The 14,508-nt window shown below is 38.8% G+C and overlaps 2 protein-coding genes across 8 annotated transcripts; one reads left to right on the forward strand and one right to left on the reverse strand.

Moving 5' to 3' along the window:
* Nucleotides 1–4,848: 4,848 nt before the first annotated feature.
* tusc2a (tumor suppressor 2, mitochondrial calcium regulator a) lies at nucleotides 4,849–9,051 on the reverse strand. 5 transcript variants are annotated; one of them, XM_079460341.1, is made up of 6 exons: nucleotides 8,945–9,014; nucleotides 8,576–8,601; nucleotides 8,322–8,421; nucleotides 8,003–8,208; nucleotides 7,663–7,783; nucleotides 6,841–7,418 (listed from the first exon to the last, which is right to left on the reverse strand). In XM_079460341.1, exons 4-6 carry the CDS (start codon nucleotides 8,149–8,151, stop codon nucleotides 7,353–7,355), a joined length of 336 nt encoding a protein of 111 aa, XP_079316467.1. In that variant the 5' UTR covers nucleotides 8,152–8,208; nucleotides 8,322–8,421; nucleotides 8,576–8,601; nucleotides 8,945–9,014; the 3' UTR covers nucleotides 6,841–7,352. The 5 variants fall into 5 exon arrangements, with proteins under 5 accessions (XP_079316463.1, XP_079316466.1, XP_079316467.1 ...); XM_079460339.1 differs by having other exon boundaries at nucleotides 6,853–7,418; nucleotides 8,322–8,365; nucleotides 8,945–9,051; XM_079460338.1 differs by having other exon boundaries at nucleotides 6,853–7,418; nucleotides 8,366–8,421; nucleotides 8,945–9,040.
* Nucleotides 8,199–13,858, forward strand: hmga1b (high mobility group AT-hook 1b). 3 transcript variants are annotated; one of them, XM_079460344.1, is made up of 5 exons: nucleotides 8,199–8,474; nucleotides 10,954–11,056; nucleotides 11,139–11,216; nucleotides 11,617–11,667; nucleotides 12,027–13,858. In XM_079460344.1, exons 2-5 carry the CDS (start codon nucleotides 10,967–10,969, stop codon nucleotides 12,093–12,095), a joined length of 288 nt encoding a protein of 95 aa, XP_079316470.1. In that variant the 5' UTR covers nucleotides 8,199–8,474; nucleotides 10,954–10,966; the 3' UTR covers nucleotides 12,096–13,858. The 3 variants fall into 3 exon arrangements, with proteins under 3 accessions (XP_079316470.1, XP_079316468.1, XP_079316469.1); XM_079460342.1 differs by lacking the exon at nucleotides 8,199–8,474 and adding an exon at nucleotides 10,380–10,682; XM_079460343.1 differs by lacking the exon at nucleotides 8,199–8,474 and adding an exon at nucleotides 10,401–10,672.
* Nucleotides 13,859–14,508: the final 650 nt, after the last annotated feature.

Raw genomic sequence — 14,508 nt, forward strand, 5'->3', positions numbered from 1 at the left:
GAGGCGAAGGTGCTTTCTAACTCAAGAAGTCTGAAGTTCCTGGGCCGAGACGTTTATTTTCAAAGCGTATCAGAACCTGTAGATGTATAACCGTTGCATAATTACAGTATTTAGTGCCATTGTTCCCGTTATAGCGCCCCCTAGTGTCCAATCACCGCGATTTCTTTTGATGTGAGCTCAGAGCGAAGGTTTACACATATGTTTTAAGCCCCGTGAAGCTATCTCAAACCCTTCTCTAACAACGTATGTTTAAGTGTCTTAGGCTCCGCCCAGTTCAGTTTTGGCCCCCCCTACAGTGTACGAATACAAATTTTAATTTCTTTTCAATGATTATATACATTCACACTCCACAGAAGTCATCTGCATTGGTTTGGTTACAATCGGTTGAAAAACCAGGGACTAGTTTGTGAAAGTAGGTTTTTGACATTATCAGCGATAACTCACGAACCGTTTGATCGACATAAATGGTTCTAGAGGCAAAGTTGTTCAGAATGAGAAGAGATATCATATGATGTAAATAGTTTGGGTATATGTCAAATGTCACATGATACACAATTGTTTAAGTAATGAAATACGCGTCAATTTAACCATTTCTACTGGTCTAGCGCCACCTAGTGTCAAAACGGCACCTTCTTTTGTAGGTGACCTCGGAGTGATGGTCTACACATATGTTCCAAGCCCCATGATGATGTGTTAATCCGTTCTGGATTTATGGCCATTTTAATGTGATAGGCTCCGCCCAGTTCAGTTTTTGCCCCCCCCTACCGTGTATGAATACAAATTTCAACTTTTTTTCAATGATTATTTACATTCACACTCCAGAGAAGTCATCTGCATTGGTTTGGTCCCGATCGGTTGAAAAACCAGGGACTAGTTCGCGAAAGTAGATTTTTGACATCATCAGCGATAATTCACGAACCGTTCAATTGACAGAAGCGTGTCCAGAGGCAAAGTTGTTCAGAATGAGAAGAGCTATCATATGATGTAAATAGTTTGAGTATATGTCAAATGTCACGTGATACACAATTGTTTATGCACTGCAAAAACGTTTTTTCGCCCCCAGTGGCCGAATCAATTCATATTTCTTACAGACCTTCAGGACCACGAGTCGAACAAGCCCAGCGAGTGTCGTTTCGATCGGCCCCCGTTAACCCTGTCTAATGAGGGCTCAAAATTCATTGGGCGATGGCGGCCATGTTTTTTGAGAAACGCCAAAGTCCTTTTATACAGTCACGGTGCATGACACAAAGACACACCATACCAAATAATAAGTCGATCGGGCAAACGGTTGCGTAGTTATAGCCCTTTTCGAGTTCTTTGCTATTATAGCGCCACCTAGTGGCCAAACACCGCGTCTTTTTTATTGTGACCCCGGACTGAGGGTCTACACATACGGTCTAAGCCCGGTGAAGATAGCTCAAACGGTTCACGAGTTATTGTCATTTTAGTGAAATAGGCTACTTCCGGTTCGAACGTTTTGATGCCCCCCAGCGACCCTGAATCGAAATTTCAACTTTTTTTCAATGAATATTCATATTCACACTCCACAGAATTCATCAGCGTCGGTTTGGTTCCGATCGGGCAAAAATCCAGGGACTAGTTCATTTTTTTTTTTTTTCATAAAATGCAAATTAGCGGAAAAATTTGCATACCGGAAATGAAATCGGAGATAGCCATTTTTTAAGTTTGGAGCCAAGGATTCCAATGACACCAAACATTTTGTTGTGCGACATCCGGTTTATGAGCATTGAGCTCAAACGCATTGGCTATCGCTATAGCGCCACCTATGGGCTGATTTGGCTGGCTCCGAGTATCTGAGTAGCGTGCAAGACTACTACCATTTGACAAAGTCTCGAGTTTCTACGACTTACGGTTTGGGCTGGGCTACGCGTTTTATGGCGGAATAATAATAAAGAATAAAAATCCTTACAAAAACAATAGGTTTTCAGCCCTTCGGGCTCGAAACCCTAATTAAAGCTGCAAGCAGCCTTTAAGCGGGTTTCGAGGTTTAAGGCAGTCAAAAGCAGTCATGCATTCATGAACAGGTTAGGGGGTCACACCTCAACACACGCGTGAAGGATCAAAGTCCAACACACACACACACACGCACAGAAAAATCACAGGTATCAACTCATAGAAACTATGCATGCTTACAGAAACATGCACCTCTATTACAAGCATGTCAAATAATTTGGACAATCCGTTAATGAGTATCAGATTTTCATTCTTGGCCTTTAAATTGAAGAGAAGGTGCTTTCAAACTGAAGAAGTCTGAAGTTCCTGGGCCGAGACGTTTATTTTCAAAGCGTATCAGAACCTGTAGATGTATAACCGTTGCATAATTACAATATTTAGTGCCATTGTTCCCGTTATAGCGCCCCCTAGTGTCCAATCACCGCGATTTCTTTTGATGTGAGCTCAGAGCGAAGGTTTACACATATGTTTTAAGCCGCGTGAAGCTATCTCAAACCCTTCTCTAACAACGTATGTTTAAGTGTCTTAGGCTCCGCCCAGTTCAGTTTTGGCCCCCCCTACAGTGTACGAATACAAATTTTTAATTTCTTTTCAATGATTATATACATTCACACTCCACAGAAGTCATCTGCATTGGTTTGGTTACAATCGGTTGAAAAACCAGGGACTAGTTTGTGAAAGTAGGTTTTTGACATTATCAGCGATAACTCACGAACCGTTTGATCGACATAAATGGTTCTAGAGGCAAAGTTGTTCAGAATGAGAAGAGATATCATATGATGTAAATAGTTTGGGTATATGTCAAATGTCACATGATACACAATTGTTTAAGTAATGAAATACGCGTCAATTTAACCATTTCTACTGGTCTAGCGCCACCTAGTGTCAAAACGGCACCTTCTTTTGTAGGTGACCTCGGAGTGATGGTCTACACATATGTTCCAAGCCCCATGATGATGTGTTAATCCGTTCTGGATTTATGGCCATTTTAATGTGATAGGCTCCGCCCAGTTCAGTTTTTGCCCCCCCCCTACCGTGTATGAATACAAATTTCAACTTTTTTTCAATGATTATTTACATTCACACTCCAGAGAAGTCATCTGCATTGGTTTGGTCCCGATCGGTTGAAAAACCAGGGACTACTTCGCGAAAGTAGATTTTTGACATCATCAGCGATAATTCACGAACCGTTCAATCGACAGAAGCGTGTCCAGAGGCAAAGTTGTTCAGAATGAGGAGAGCTATCATATGATGTAAATAGTTTGAGTATATGTCAAATGTCACGTGATACACAATTGTTTATGCACTGCAAAAACGTTTTTTCGCCCCCAGTGGCCGAATCAATTCATATTTCTTACAGACCTTCAGGACCACGAGTCGAACAAGCCCAGCGAGTGTCGTTTCGATCGGCCCCCGTTAACCCTGTCTAATGAGGGCTCAAAATTCATTGGGCGATGGCGGCCATGTTTTTTGAGAAACGCCAAAGTCCTTTTATACAGTCACGGTGCATGACACAAAGACACACCATACCAAATAATAAGTCGATCGGGCAAACGGTTGCGTAGTTATAGCCCTTTTCGAGTTCTTTGCTATTATAGCGCCACCTAGTGGCCAAACACCGAGTTATTTTTACTGTGACCCCGGACTGAGGGTCTACACATACGGTCTAAGCCCCGTGAAGATAGCTCAAACGGTTCACGAGTTATGGTCATTTTAGTCAAACTGGTTACTTCCGGTTTTGATGTTTTGATGCCCCCTAGCGACCCTGAATCGAAATTTCTACTTTTTTTCAATGAATATTTACATTTACACTCCACAGAATTCAACAGCGTTGGTTTGGTTCCGATCGGGCAAAAATCCAGGGACTAGTTCATTTTTTTTTTTTTTCATAAAATGCAAATTAGCGGGAAAATTTGCATACCGGAAATGAAATCGGAGATAGCCATTTTTTAAGTTTGGAGCCAAGGATTCCAATGACACCAATCACTTTGTTGTGCGACATCCGGTTTACGAGCATTGAGCCCAAACGCATTGGCCATCGCTATAGCGCCACCTATGGACCGACATGGCTGGCTCCAAGTATCTGAGTAGCGAGCAAGACTACTACCATCCGACAAAGTCTCGAGTTTCTACGACTTACGGTTTGGGCTGGGCGACGCGTTTTATGGCGGAAGAATAATAATAAGAAGAAGAAGAAGAATAAAAATCCTTACAAATACAATAGGTTTTCAGCCCTTCGGGCTCGAAACCCTAATAATAAAACCCACAAATACAATAGGTTTCTAGCCCTACGGGCTCGAACCCTAATAAAAAGAACAACTCACATGTTATCACAGATGAATGACTCACTCCATCCTGAGCTCTACGTGTACAGCATCCCCAGAGGCTTTTTCTCGAGTTTTCTTCTCTTTAAACGTTTGGAGAATATTGAGAACTAACAGAAATCACTGTCGCGTTTTCTATAAAGTAAATCTTCACACATCACGAGAAGCTTTTATCTGCGCAAACGCGCGCCTCCTTCATAGAGCGACTGTGCGTGCGGGGCGGGGGGCGTGGCTTCAATACCAGCTCACTGTGGGCGGACTTTGCGCTTCATACACATTTGTAAAGTTTATATGATGCAACATTAATGATATAGTACTATTATATTTGCACGAAAAGATGATGAAAATGATGTGGCTTAAAGTGGTTATATGGTTTAGCCAGAGTTGAATTACTAGTTTAACTAGTTCGTTTGGGGTAATCATCTTTTAAATATAGTAACTATAGATGTTTTATTTGTAGTAAAATTATTGAGTATGAGAAACATGATAATCCACGGCACTTTCTGTCAGCAAGTTTGCCTCTGTGCCGTTTTAATTCAAACATTTGAAACAATTTAAAAAGATGTTTTTTATTACTGCATTGAATTATTTTTATGAGTGAGGTAATCCAAATGCGCCTGCAATTTAATATTCATGTAAACATCCACAGATTCTGATTCAATGTTTTTGAACTTTCCGTATTCAGAAAAGTGTTTTAGATCCCTTCAAACTGAACATTCTGAGTGTCCACGTGATGGATAAGATAACAGAGTACTGTTGGTGTGCTTTCAAATGGGTCCTCTCTGACAATTACCTGCAAAATCCTGTTGCCATTTCTGTATATTGCGCTGACTCGTGTGTGCTCATGAAAGAGAGAGAGAGAGAGAGAGAGAGAGAGAGAGAGAGAGAGAGAGAGAGAGAGAGAGAGTGAAGTTTCCTTCCTTGGGCCGAGCCGGTTCCTTTTCTCCCCATACTTTGACTTTTACATCACCGTTACAGCAAGGCAGCACCAGGAAGTTTGAACAATGTGAGAGGAACTGAACACACACACACGTCACTGCCCACCATCCGAAAGAAGCAAACTTACATCCTGTGACTCAGATCAGCGGCGCTCCCGCGTTATCTCTCCATCTCTGTCATCCTTTAAGACACACCCACAATAACCCTGAGGTCAAAGGTCACCCTGCAGATTCACAGGAAAAATACACTGTGGTTCATTATTTGTCTAGAATCTTCATGAAACAGCTTAACGGTAATGATTTCATTAAATTCCATTTGATCAAAATATTATAATAACCCCACTACTTTTACATCATCATATCACATCATTAATGTGGCCTATAGATTCATCTTGACTTGTTTGTAAAGCAGAAATCTTAACATAGTTATTGAATTTTTGCTCAATGTTAACACAATAATATGTTCTCTTTTGGATTTGTGAAGTCTTTTCATGTGGGTCAAAAGGTGACGGTGTTTCAGATGGGCAGATTTCCTCCACCATCCGCTGCCTATTCATCACATTTAAATGCCCACTTTCACAATTCAATCAGTTTCCTGTGAATATGATGAGCTACAATCATCCCACCCTATATTCTTTTCAAACCGAATATCCTGTTTTACTTGGAAATATGTCAGAAATAGTCTTGAGCCGCACAACCCTTCAAATATAACATATAAACTAATAAAACACTTCAAATAAGACATGTGGACTACTTTGTGTTTTTTGGGCTTTGAAGAGCTCAACACCCACTGGTCACCAGGTAGAAAATTAAAACGAGACTTGAAAATGATTTGCCATAGAAAACAGAATTGTAATTTCTTTGCGTGCACCATTCCTTTAACAGTATCTACACATCCAGACAAGCGCTCGAGGGCCGCTGTAACCTTTGCTCGTCCTACGGTGTGTTCTCTCAGTTTTATCAGTGTCTGTGATTTTACGCAGACATGGCATCCGGCTTAAGCTTTCCCTAGTTCATTCAGAAGCGTGGGACAAACGTTCCCTGTACATCATATCCATCAGTTCTGAATAAACCTCTGATAAGTCGTCTATCACATGTTTGATAAAGCAGAAGACCTTGAATGAAAGTTAAAGAATCCTAACAGAGGACTTCAAAGCAGAGAGGGAATCTATCAAAGAGCTTAACCTCTGACATTTAACCACACCACTCCACCCAAACTCCCCATGCCAGGCAAACTACACAAGACACGGCCAACATAAACAACATATAAGACAGGAACAGACTTCACCTCACAATACCCCCAACACAAGACATCTTCCATTAGAAACACACCAATATCTCCTTTGGCTTCGTTAAAAATGAAGTTAAAGTGGACATACATGTGTAATCACATAATTACACGTTTTTCTAAAGAAAAGGGAAATGGTGAAAATGTTGCAAGTGTTGTAAATAGTTATCAGTGTGTTGCGAGGGAACACGTAGTGTGTCTCGGTGGTTAACAGAATGTCGGCAGATGGTGGTCTAGTGTTTATGATATTTGCTCTATAATGACTGAGACTGGCCTTCATTCAATGCACATCTACGGAAAAATACTATCAAAGCTCTCAACACCAAGCCACAAAATTTGAGGATTTAATTTAAATCTATGAGACAAACAATGCAGGATGAGTTATGCATCAATGTTTCATCTTAATCTGCCAAACCCATGTATGAGCAATCATAAATCCATACTTGGAATATCAAAGACTGCTAACAACAAATAAACAGAACACAAATGCAACCATTTCATCTGTTAAACTATTTTCTTCAAGTATGTCATCTCATCGTTTACTGTACAACAAGTGCAGATCTGAGCAGACAGAATATAATACACATGACGACAGTAGAGACACACAGTGAGACTGTATGTACAGTCCCTGCTCTTCACACACACACTCTTATTGCACATGTACACCTCGTCGTATGTCACAGGAGATAGAACCACACATGTCTGCTGTCTAGAATGACACACATCAGTAAAAGTGATTCATCTTTTTGGTCAAGTGAGGCGTCCCGTCGTAACAGAGAGCCACGGGGCATCTTGCAGAAGAACATCAGAAGGGTTCCGGATGTGTTCTTATATTTCACAGAGGACCACAGGAAAGTCAACATGGATTCGTGGGTGATCCAACTGGATAATTCCCTGTAAATATGAAATATATTTAAAATCATACATTAAAAGAGGATTTGAGCACAAAATAACCTAAATACCTCTGGCCTGAGTATCTACGGTTAACAGGCCTTAATCAGTCTGACTAGTCAATTAAAGGTTTAAGTCAGTTAAAAAGTCAATTCATGACCAAGACAATGTATTTAACAACAGATGACTCGATGAACTGATGAAATCCCTTAAAATATTTGAAAGATTAAACGGCAGTACATCTCACCTGAGGTATGAGGTTCTTCTGAATTCTCTTCAGCTTGGCTTTCTTTCGTCCGTTCTTGGTCATCACAGTCTCCTCATAGAACTCGTGAGCCAAATCACCATCTTCATCCAAAAACAATGAACTGCAAGAACAGACAGCATCTGTTGACATGAGGTCTGAATGGATCATGAAACGTTAGAATGAGATATCATTGGTTAATATAGGGGACATCACCAAGCTATTTAAGAGGTGGAGTAAGTGAAATAGACTAATTTTGAAATAAACTAATGATGGATGATGGTTTAACTGATGATAAAAAGCTTTACACCTGAATCCCATTCACGTAAAACTAATCCTTTACCTTCTCCTCGTGAAGATGAACGGCGTGGCGCTTTTGGATCCCTTCAGTCGAGCTAAACACTGTTCGCTGACCTCGCCGGGTGTTTCTCCTGCAGCTCCGGCGCTGGTGAAAGGCCACACGCCCTTAGTTTTGGATCCGCTGCCTCCCATGTTTATTAATGATGCATTATAATGGAGGAGGGGCGGGCAGATCACTGGAGTTCAAGCCTGGAAAACAGAGAACACATAGACGCTATGAAAGTGAAGCCACATGGCCGTGCACTCTGTCTGCGGTGTGGCTTCAAAGCAATACAGTGGCCGTTCTAACTCTCTGAACTCACTGCGGTCAGGGTTTATTATAGTCTGAAACAGGACACTTCTCTACCTGCAGGCAGAATCCAAAATTACACGGATCAGTCACCAAACCAAAGAGAAAACTGGCTGTGGAAAGTAAATAAACAAGCTGTTTGGACACGTCTGCTGTTATATAACAGGTAAATAGGTCAGTTTTGTTTGATATGTTTTTTCTATAAATTGCACTTGGTGTTTTATGTTTCTAGATTTCATTTTCACATTTAAATATACATCAACGTACCTACTATACAGTGGCCTTTAGTGTATCTGTATTGATCAAATAAAACAAAACATGTCAGAATGATCCAGTTTAACAGCCATGAATAAATGAATGACATCATCACAATCTCTGTAATTCACACATTCACAAATATATATATATATATATATACACATGGAGCAAAACTGTAGTTTTATTTAAAAAAGAATTCATTGAGCAGGACTTAAAGAATGAATGTTAAAGACTTATAGGGATGAAAACAGTCTGGATGATCTCTCTCGCGCTGCCCTTCGACGCTTTAATTCGGTTTCATAACAGAAATGATCGCAGTAAAGCACAGCACATACGTCATTCATCATACATCATACTAAAAACATACATCATACATACATCTCATCTCATCTCAGTGTTTTGGTTCTCCAGGACAGTCGTCTTGATGCGCCTTGACGTACGTGTTTACGTCATCTCTACGCGCCCTTATGCGTCATATCCACCGTACCGCTGTAATGTGTTTGTAGTTTTTTAAATGGAACCGGTTCACAGATTGTATTGAATTTGGCTACTTCCCAATCAATATTTAATCACAAACAAAACGAAGAAGGTATAATTTAAACATTCATAGAAACTACTACACAAAACATTTCCTTATGGAATTTAAAAAAGATATAAATACAAATTGCACTTTTTGTAATAATTGCTTAGAAACGGTGGTTCATTTATAGGCTACCGGTCCTGCCCCTTTTGGGGGAAATGTTTATGATTTTATTATTAAGAATGTTGATATAGATATTTTGTTTTATTTTGGTGTTTTGGAGAATCATCAAATGTTTTACCATACTAGCAACTGTATTTATATGATTTATTTGATCCTTTTGTTAGTAAAATTGAATATATACAGATGTATATTGTCTGGAGGAAACCCCTTTAAAAGGGGTGCTGTAATTGTGATGGCCAATTGTTTACTCAAGCCAGAATAGAGAATTCATAACAATCGGTCTGTTTTGAGACAGACAGTGAATGAGGATTTCCAGCAGAATAGTTTTAACACCCAAATTCACTTCTGGACATAATAAGCATTTAGGCTTTACAACAATAGAGAATACGCTTCACCAGATTAGTATTTGTGCCATTAAGCAGGGTCAATCATCTCATTCAAGCCTTTATAAAAACGTCAAGTTTATGTTAACTGTCCATCTCACAGTAAAATGAAAATGTATGATGCTGCAAATCCCTTAAAATAATCAAACAATCTATATATTAACTTAGAAATAATACACAGAACATCCATAATAGTGCAAATGTAATGTTGTAACATAACATTGCTGTGACAATAATATTCTATTTAAATAGCTGTTTACACCTTTAGTACACTGTAAAAAATGAAACATGCTATTTACTTTATTACACTTATTTTTTTAGAGGAATTTACAAGACCCATGATTCATTTTTTACAATGTGTAAGGGGGTCCATGCTCCATCTCTCATCTAAGGGGTCCTTGCCCCGAAAAACGTCGAAGACCCCTGAATAAAAGGATTGTTATAACCCCCTAACACATGATCTTTTACTCTGATTTGAAATTAAAATACGCACAGGGACAGAGCCCAAATTCACAGGACCCAGGATGATTTTACAGACTTCTGGGCCTGGACAACATTCATGCTGAAGTATAGACTAACTATTCTTGTTGATAATTGACGAAGACAATAAAAAACAAGACGCATTTTTATTTTCACGAACTGAAATCAAACACTTCATCTTAATGGTTAATTAACCCTTTTCAAGCATGGCTTTGCGTGCATTTGTACTTGGCGCCACCAATTTGTCAGAAGCAGAAATGAAGCGCTCAGAGATCCGCCTTCCTCTCCATCAACCTGCGGCGCGTGCTGATCCGCTATTGGCCTTTTATTCTACTGACACGGCTGCTTTTCCTGAAGGCTCTTTAATCCGTGTGTCCGTCGGAAAGGACAGAGTTAACTTGTTCTTTTTCTAACCGTGGACGTCGATTTACTGTGAATTACACTGCGCTTTATCGGCGGAGCGTCGATTGCGCTTTAATTCAATCGACAGGTATTGCGCGTGCGGAGGTGCGGCCACCGAAAACATTATACCTCGCCCGTGTAAGTGCATGTAAGTTAATGTTCTCTTGTGTCTTAAATAGTCGCACAAGGGCTACAATGTTCATTTGCACGTCTTTCTCAAAGTGTAAACAGCTCTATACGGTGTCCATAAAGACAAACAGGAGGTTGCCATTAAGCCACTGAGCGCCTCGGCTGTGCGCCTGTGCATCTCCAGTCGTTTCCCATGAGATAATGCCATTCTGATCCAAAGGGCTTATGTGCATTTTCATAATGCATCATTACGATTTCAACAGACCTCTGTTTTATTTTGTTTTTGTTAGGAAGTCTGTAAACATGAGTGATTCAGAGAAACAAGCGGTCTCTCTCAAAGAAAAGCACGGGATTGAGAAAAGAGGACGAGGAAGACCAAGAAAACATCCAAAGGTATAAAAGTGACATAAAGTTGTAACGGATCGTATCGGTGATAATATTTACGTTACAGTCTAAATAAACATATCTGTACCAGGAATCAAGTGGCTCGCCAACTGCGAAGAAGTCAAGGGGGCGACCAAAAGGCAGCAAAAACAAAGGGCCTTCCAAGAGAGTAAGTGTAGGTATGGTGTTTGGAATGAACCCATTGTTATGTCCTAGTTTGTGGCATTTCGTGTTGTGGATGAATATAAACATGTTTTCACTATTGCACTGGAGTGGGAAAACACGTGTTTTGTCATGTGCATTATTCATAGTGTATAGTGTGTGTTGAGATCTCATCGTCAGATCGACAGCAGGTGACCCTCCGTTTAGCCACTTAGCAGTAAACAGGGCGCACTGAGCGCATGCCTCAAGAGTTCTCTGTGAACCCGATGCCCTCTTCCATCTGTTTCCATGTGTTGACAATGTCCTCCTCTGCTGGTCCACTCTGAACACTGCTGCTGCTGCTCAAGGAAAAAAGAACTCACGATTCTCGAAACTAATTCGAGTTTGTTTGTTTGTTTATTTCATAGAAAGCATCTGCTTCTGCTGGAGACAAACCAAAGGGGAGACCTAAGAAAGAGGTTTGTCGGAAAATAACAAGTCTGTCATTGTCTACTCACTCTCGTGTCTTTAGTAGAATATGATAGAATATAATCTTTTCTATTGTCATTATATTGTAAACCATGAAAGAACATTTAGAAGCTCTCTCAAAGATAAATAATCTAGACAGGATAACAAAATGTAAACACAAATAATATATAGTAAAGAATAAATAAATATAGTTCAGTAAGTAAGTGAGTTAAAAGGTCATTTTTAAACGCGTAAATTACAGTTACGGTGTACGATTTAGCATTTTATTATACATTTATTAAAAATGTAACATGCAAACTTCGCTCAATTTAACATGCTTTGCTTGACTGAAGTCATTTTAAAATACCAGGAGAATGAAAAGCAAGCTCCTCAGGATTCATCTGAAGATGTGGAAGAAGATGATGAAGAGGAGCCGTAACTAACTAACCCTAACGACACTACCTCATACTCAACTAGCCGTCACTTCTTTCTGCGACTCAACCAGAGTTTCTGTTATTCTGTCAGATATAGAAAGCAGGATCATAGAAGTACGTTAAGTGTTAGCTAGTTTTGTTTTCTCTCTATAAATATAAGTATAGATCTAGTTTTTGATTTGACTAGTATATACACATATCTTTTGAACGGATGTGCTTTTCTACTCCTTACGCTAGTTCGCAGTTTACACTGTAAAACTTTGCTGTAATTTCGCAGCAGGTTTGCCGGTGACTTACTGTAGATTTAATGTACAAATTCGTTTTAGCATCAAATTGCGTACTCTATATCATTTTCATTCATAAAGCAAGACTAATTATCTTTGGTCACTTTTCTTGTAATGTAAATGTATCGTAATTTAAGACGTTTTAAATATTTTCAGAGAAAATAGCTTAGGAAGTGTTGCTGTGCTAAAGCCAGTCTCGTCTTGCTCATTTTCAATCTCAAAGGTCAAGGTGTTTTCATTTTGATTCAAGTAATTGAAAACAGTACAAATCGGAAAAGTATATTAAATAGTAATTAAATCTACAGTAAGTTACTGGCAAACATGCTGCAAAAATTACAGCAAAGTTTTACAGTGTAGTTTTGTATTTTGCTGTCCATGGCTAGTTTTAGATGAAGTTATCATTTGACTGTGAGACATCATCATCATGGGCTTGAATCGTTCTCTTACGGTAGCATACATTCTTTTAAAACCTAGTTTAGCTTATTGTGACTTAAAAACCAGTAAATATTTGTTCAGGGGCAGGTTCTTATATTTTATAAACGAATACAAGTTGCCCGGGCCACGTGTTTATAAATAGATTTAGCGTTGAAGTAGCATGTAATGTGTAATTGTCTCTGAGCCCCCGGCAGTCAGCATTACAGACCACATTATAGGTGCATCGTAGGACACTTAAGAGGTTCATGGAAGAATTTTGAAGCCATTCTGGAAAGTGTTCAGTTGTTGTTGGTACAGTTTGCACTTTAAAAGCGCGATAAAAACCCCATCGCTGATATAGTGTGCTGTGTGAGACATTCCATGATAACACAACAGGCGTTTGAGAGCCGTATATCATGTTTATTATACTGCTGGAGAATGTAAACATTTTAGAACCAGACTTTTGTTGTTTTACAGGTTACTGTTAAAGCAAAATGGGTTTATAGGATAAAAACATGATGGAAAAGGCAGAAATCGTACACATTCACTTTCTTCTTTGACTTACACACTTAGTTTTCTAGTTTTACTCCTCGCGGGACTGTTTACATAACAACAGGTATCAAGTCAACGTTACCCACAGCCAAGTGCTTCTGGAAAACTGAATGAAATACATTTATTTCTGATCATCGACGGCTGCATTATAAGGTATACTGGAGAGAAGTCTATGGGTGGGAGATGAGGTTCTCCTCGAGTCTTTTTACACATATGGAGTGGAAAGAAAACCTTTAACAATATGAATGTTCTTTTGAATACTTCAGGATTGTGTTTAGGGCTTTCAAGTCCTCATAACTTAGGAATTGTGAAAAACTCGCCTCAGGTATTAAGGTGTGAAGACCAGACACAAAACACAGATGCTTAAGTTGTAAAACACACTTTATTCTGCTGTTAGTGTTTGTGATGCAGGAGATGTTCTGTTATTACAACATTAGTCTATATGTGGATTACATTTATTAACTATTTATTTCAATGTGTAATGTGTGCTAATCTTAATAAAAATACTTTTCCAAATTATTCATGTATGCATATCCGTTTTATGCCTACCAGTCGATATTTGAAAAATGTTTTACTGTATTAATATGTACAATAACCTAAATAAATGTTTTATAAATGGTTACAATTATATTTTTAAACAATAACAACACAACAATTATAATTACAGGTAAATAAAGTTGTTTGCTGTTTTAGACTTAAAAAATGATATTGTATTGTACATATGTAATGTTTTTTTATTATAATATATATATAACATATATAACAGGGATGCAGGATAAATTAACAGCCATATGGGTATCGGCTGATAAATGGTCATTTTTAATATAGGCCGATAAATTGTGAATGATTAAACCACTTCAGCTGCTTGCAGTTATAATATGTCTTTCTGTCGTGATCATTACTGATATTAGCAAAACATTGTTGATGTAGATACAGTATGTAGATATTTATGAAGGTGTGAATTATAAGAACAAAAGCATATTGTTTGAGTCAGACTGCTGTCTGAATGCTTTCTGTCTTGAGATCTGTGAAGAACACTTTTCTGGGTTGCTCTGGAAGAACATCTATCATTTGTTTGTTGAATAAATAATATAATTTAAAAGTTTAAAAGTTAAAGAATCATGTACCAGACGTACTTTAACTATAGTATGCTTGTTATGCCTACATG

The sequence above is a fragment of the Barbatula barbatula genome, assembly GCF_947034865.1.
Source record: "Barbatula barbatula genome assembly, chromosome: 7".
NCBI classification, from domain to species: Eukaryota; Metazoa; Chordata; class Actinopteri; order Cypriniformes; family Nemacheilidae; genus Barbatula; species Barbatula barbatula.

Bases quoted from the DNA above. Each gene is read 5' to 3' on its own strand.
- tusc2a (XM_079460337.1), bottom strand. From the start codon at position 8,151: ATGGGAGGCAGCGGATCCAAAACTAAGGGCGTGTGGCCTTTCACCAGC. The intron at 7,784-8,002 runs GTAAAGGATTAG...CTGTTCTTGCAG, and splicing joins TTCATCTTCACGAGGAGAAG to TTCATTGTTTTTGGATGAAG. The intron at 7,419-7,662 runs GTGAGATGTACT...TCATATTTACAG, and splicing joins AGAAGAACCTCATACCTCAG to GGAATTATCCAGTTGGATCA.
- hmga1b (XM_079460342.1), top strand. The intron at 11,057-11,138 runs GTATAAAAGTGA...TATCTGTACCAG, and splicing joins GACCAAGAAAACATCCAAAG to GAATCAAGTGGCTCGCCAAC. The intron at 11,217-11,616 runs GTAAGTGTAGGT...TTTATTTCATAG, and splicing joins ACAAAGGGCCTTCCAAGAGA to AAAGCATCTGCTTCTGCTGG.